This window comes from Sinocyclocheilus anshuiensis, unplaced genomic scaffold (assembly GCF_001515605.1).
Source record: "Sinocyclocheilus anshuiensis isolate Anshui unplaced genomic scaffold, SAMN03320099.WGS_v1.1 scaffold315, whole genome shotgun sequence".
NCBI classification, from domain to species: domain Eukaryota; kingdom Metazoa; phylum Chordata; class Actinopteri; order Cypriniformes; family Cyprinidae; genus Sinocyclocheilus; species Sinocyclocheilus anshuiensis.
In genome coordinates this window covers 353,618-357,292 of record NW_015548210.1, presented here as the reverse complement: position 1 = coordinate 357,292, position 3,675 = coordinate 353,618, and the positions used below count along the sequence as shown (strand labels likewise).

General features: G+C 38.1%; 1 protein-coding gene across 1 annotated transcript in view; it reads left to right on the top strand.

The window, feature by feature from the left end:
* Positions 1-879: 879 nt before the first annotated feature.
* Positions 880-3,675, top strand: part of LOC107653689 (matrix metalloproteinase-18) — a 5,041-nt gene continuing 2,245 nt past the window's right edge. Inside the window, exons 1-4 of the mRNA XM_016440486.1 lie at positions 880-1,022; positions 1,094-1,242; positions 1,992-2,120; positions 2,367-2,528. Coding sequence (XP_016295972.1) covers positions 880-1,022; positions 1,094-1,242; positions 1,992-2,120; positions 2,367-2,528 — 583 coding nt within the window. The remainder of the gene's footprint in view (positions 1,023-1,093; positions 1,243-1,991; positions 2,121-2,366; positions 2,529-3,675) is intronic.

Genomic DNA, 3,675 nt, shown 5'->3' with positions numbered 1-3,675 from the left:
GAGAAGTGCTCACTAACACAGATTTAGACAGATTTGTGAACAATATTTGAGAGAAATAGGCCTTTTGTGTACATAGAAAAAGTCTTAGATCTTTGAGTTCAGCTGATGAAAAATGGGGGCAAAATGTTGCGTTTAGCGTTTATAATTTTGTTCAGTGTACATAACAGAGTAGAAATACTTAGTAGCCTACAGACTTGAATCAGTGAAAAACAAAAGTGTTGCGTTTATAATTTTGTTCAGTGTACATAACAGAGTAGAAATACTTAGTAGCCTACAGACTAGAGTTTTGAATCAGTGAATTTTCCTTATTGGTTCAATATGATTCATTAGAACGAATAGGATTTTTTCAACGCATTCACGGTGGGAAGTGACTCATATCTTTTGAACTTCGTACAGATTTTTTTCTCTGATTCCTTCAGTTCTTCATGCATATTACAGCATTACGCCAGTAGGTAGTGACAAGTGGTTGACTTATAGGCTTATAGTTATATAAGCACATAAACATAGGCCCATTGTATCATTGAATCACAAACAATTCTTTAAAAAAGCATTGAATTTGGCCATCATATTGCCCTTCGTTGAAATATGAAATTTTCCAGAAGCATCATACGCATTTTTCCTAAAAATAGCAACAAATCAGATCTACAATGTTGTTCAGTGCATGGAAGTGAATGAAAATAATTAATTTACTTAAAATATTCATTTGCTCACTTAGAATTTATTGGATGTTATGCAATGACTGCTGTGTTCTGTGTCTGTTCACTGAAATTGGTTTGGATGAAACAGGTTTACCTGGAAAAATTCTACAACTTTAAGCCTGTAACTGGCCGATGGAAGCGTGCAGCAGAGCCTGACTCATTCAAGGCCAAACTGAGGGAGATGCAACACTTCTTTGGCCTAGAAGAGAGTGGAGATGTGGATCCTCAGACCGTAGCGGCTATGAGAAGAGCTCGCTGTGGTCTCTCTGATGTTGAGCCGTTCAGAAGGACGATGCGATGGACGAACAGAACTCTAACATACAGGTGAGGTTCACATACTCTCTTGAGCAGAATCCACAGCATTATGGCTCACATTCTCATGACTCTGTGCTCAGAATCTCCAGACTCAGCTCAAAGCTGACAGCTGCACAGGTCAGGACAGCATTCAGACAGGCATGGAAACTTTGGGCTCAAGCAGTGCCCTTGAAATTCCGCAGACAGATAAGGAGTGATGCTGACATCGTCATTTCCTTCAATAACAAAGGTGTGGGAAGAAAAGCTGACCTTTGGAGTTATGGAACTGAGTAATAGTCATACTCTATTGTGTGTGCGTGTGTATTTTCAGGGAGTGAACCGTAATTTATAAACAGAGTAGTCACCACAGTTAATAGTAGTCCTGTAAAATCATCAATATGGGATTGCCTTCAAAACGTGTATAAATCTTTCAGAATATTTGTGTCATTTAGTCACAGTGGTGACTGATACCCAAATTACCCAAATTAATAACTTATATTATTAACAAAACATTATATAATGTTAAGTGACATTTTGAAGAATGTGTAAAATATTAATATAGTAATATAGTATGTATGGATGTATGTGTGTATATATAACCTCAATACAAACACACAGACACACATATGTATGTATGTGTGTGTGTGTGTGTGTGTGTGTGTGTGTGTGTGTGTGCGCATGTGCATATTTAATATAGATCTATTAATACTACAAAAATAGTAAACCTTTAAAGAAACCTTTAAAGAATAGTAGCTGAAACATTAATACAGTATTAATAATAAATTGTGTGTGTGTGTGTATATATAATATATAAATAAATTACATACATATGTGTGTTTTTTATATGAATGAATTTATACTATATAACATTTCGAATATCATTAGCTTGTCTTTTTAAAGAATACTATACAGTTTTTTTCTTGAAAAAAATTCAAATTCATTGTTTGTGTTTGTATGTATACATCACTTGTTAGCACTAATGTGTGGCACTTACGGTAGATCATGAAGATGGGTCACCATTTGATGGTGAGGGAGGTATCCTGGCACATGCCTTCTTCCCCGGACCGGGCATTGGTGGAGATGTGCACTTCGATGATGAGGAGGCCTGGACAACAACAAATGTCAAGGGTTAAAAAAGGAAGAAGACAGCTGCAACAGTTTTTGTTCACTGACAGTAGTAAAGGTTTAATGCCTATTCACATGGCTGACACAATGAAAATTTGAAAATGTATTTACTTACATTACAGGTGAGCTATACCTTAAAGACCCTGAATGAAGGGTTTCTACTCCATCAATCAATACATACTTAAAATGTTTTCTGTGCTGAAGTGACATAACACATGATGAGTGATGATACCTATGCATCTCCTGAAGGCTGTAACCTCCTCGCTGTGGCGGTGCATGAGTTCGGACACGCTCTCGGCCTTCCACATTCATCAGATCCTGGAGCCATCATGTTCCCAGCCTATAATTTTGGCTTGCACAATGTTTTGCAACTGTCTTTCCAGGACGTCAAAGATATACAGGAAATTTATGGTATTGTATGTCCATGAATATTCTAACTAACCATCTCTAGTTTCTCTAGTTTCAGTGTTGGGAAACTGTTATTTTAAGCTACGTATGTAAACTGTTTTGAAATGTAGTTAGCGACACTAAACAAAATAGCTAATTAGAGTTAGAGGGCATTATTTAATGATACAACTATAAATTTTATATTTTTTCTTGCACAAAACCGTTTTCAATGAATAAGAAGTAAATGTATACTAAATTCAAATAATAAAAAACTGAGTGGAAAACAGTAGCGCAGGGACTCGAATTGACATGAAACTGAACCGTCTGAATGAATCGATTCTCTAGAATGAATCAGACTTCGCAAAGTTACATCAATGGCCCTGTCCCCTGCCCTGACCCTCACGGTCTTCCTCTGAGTCCGCACTTTCGTGACGTAATGCCGCTTTGACTGTCGGGTAGAAGTCTGCTGCGGAGCTCACCCCGGTGCGGGCTCGGCAGAAGTGCGCATTGAGGGCGCTCGCGAGCACCCTTTTGAACGCTAAAATGACGAATGGGACACTCTACGGCAGGGTTCCTCAAATCTTGCCCTGGAGGGCCAATGCGCTACAGAGTTTAGTTCCAACCCTGATCAAACTCCCCTACCTGTGATTTTCTAATGATCCTGAAGACATTGATTAGCTTGCTCAGGTGTGTTTGATTAGGGTTAGAGCTAAACTCTGCAGGAAAGTGGATCTCGTGGGCCAGATTTGAGGATCCCTGCTCTACGGTCTCGCGGACTTAACGGACACGCGCACGCTGCGGATTAATTCAAAAGACTCGTTTACATTCGTTCAGTGATTCTAAACGCCTGTGTTATGCCAGTAGGTGGCGGCATAGTCTGATACTTACGGAGTGATAGTCATTGAATCACTTAACCGATTCTTAAAAAAAGCAGCGAGTCGACCTCATTAAGTCTTAATTTTATTAAATTTTTATCATGATATGTTTATCAAGATACAGGTGCATCTCAATAAATTAGAATGTCGTGAAAAAGTTCATTTATTTCAGTAATTCAACACAAATTGTGAAACTCGTGTATTAAATAAATTCAGTGCACACAGACTGAAGTAGTTTAAGTCTTTGGTTCTTTTAATTGTGATGATTTTGGCTCACATTTAACAAAAACCCACCA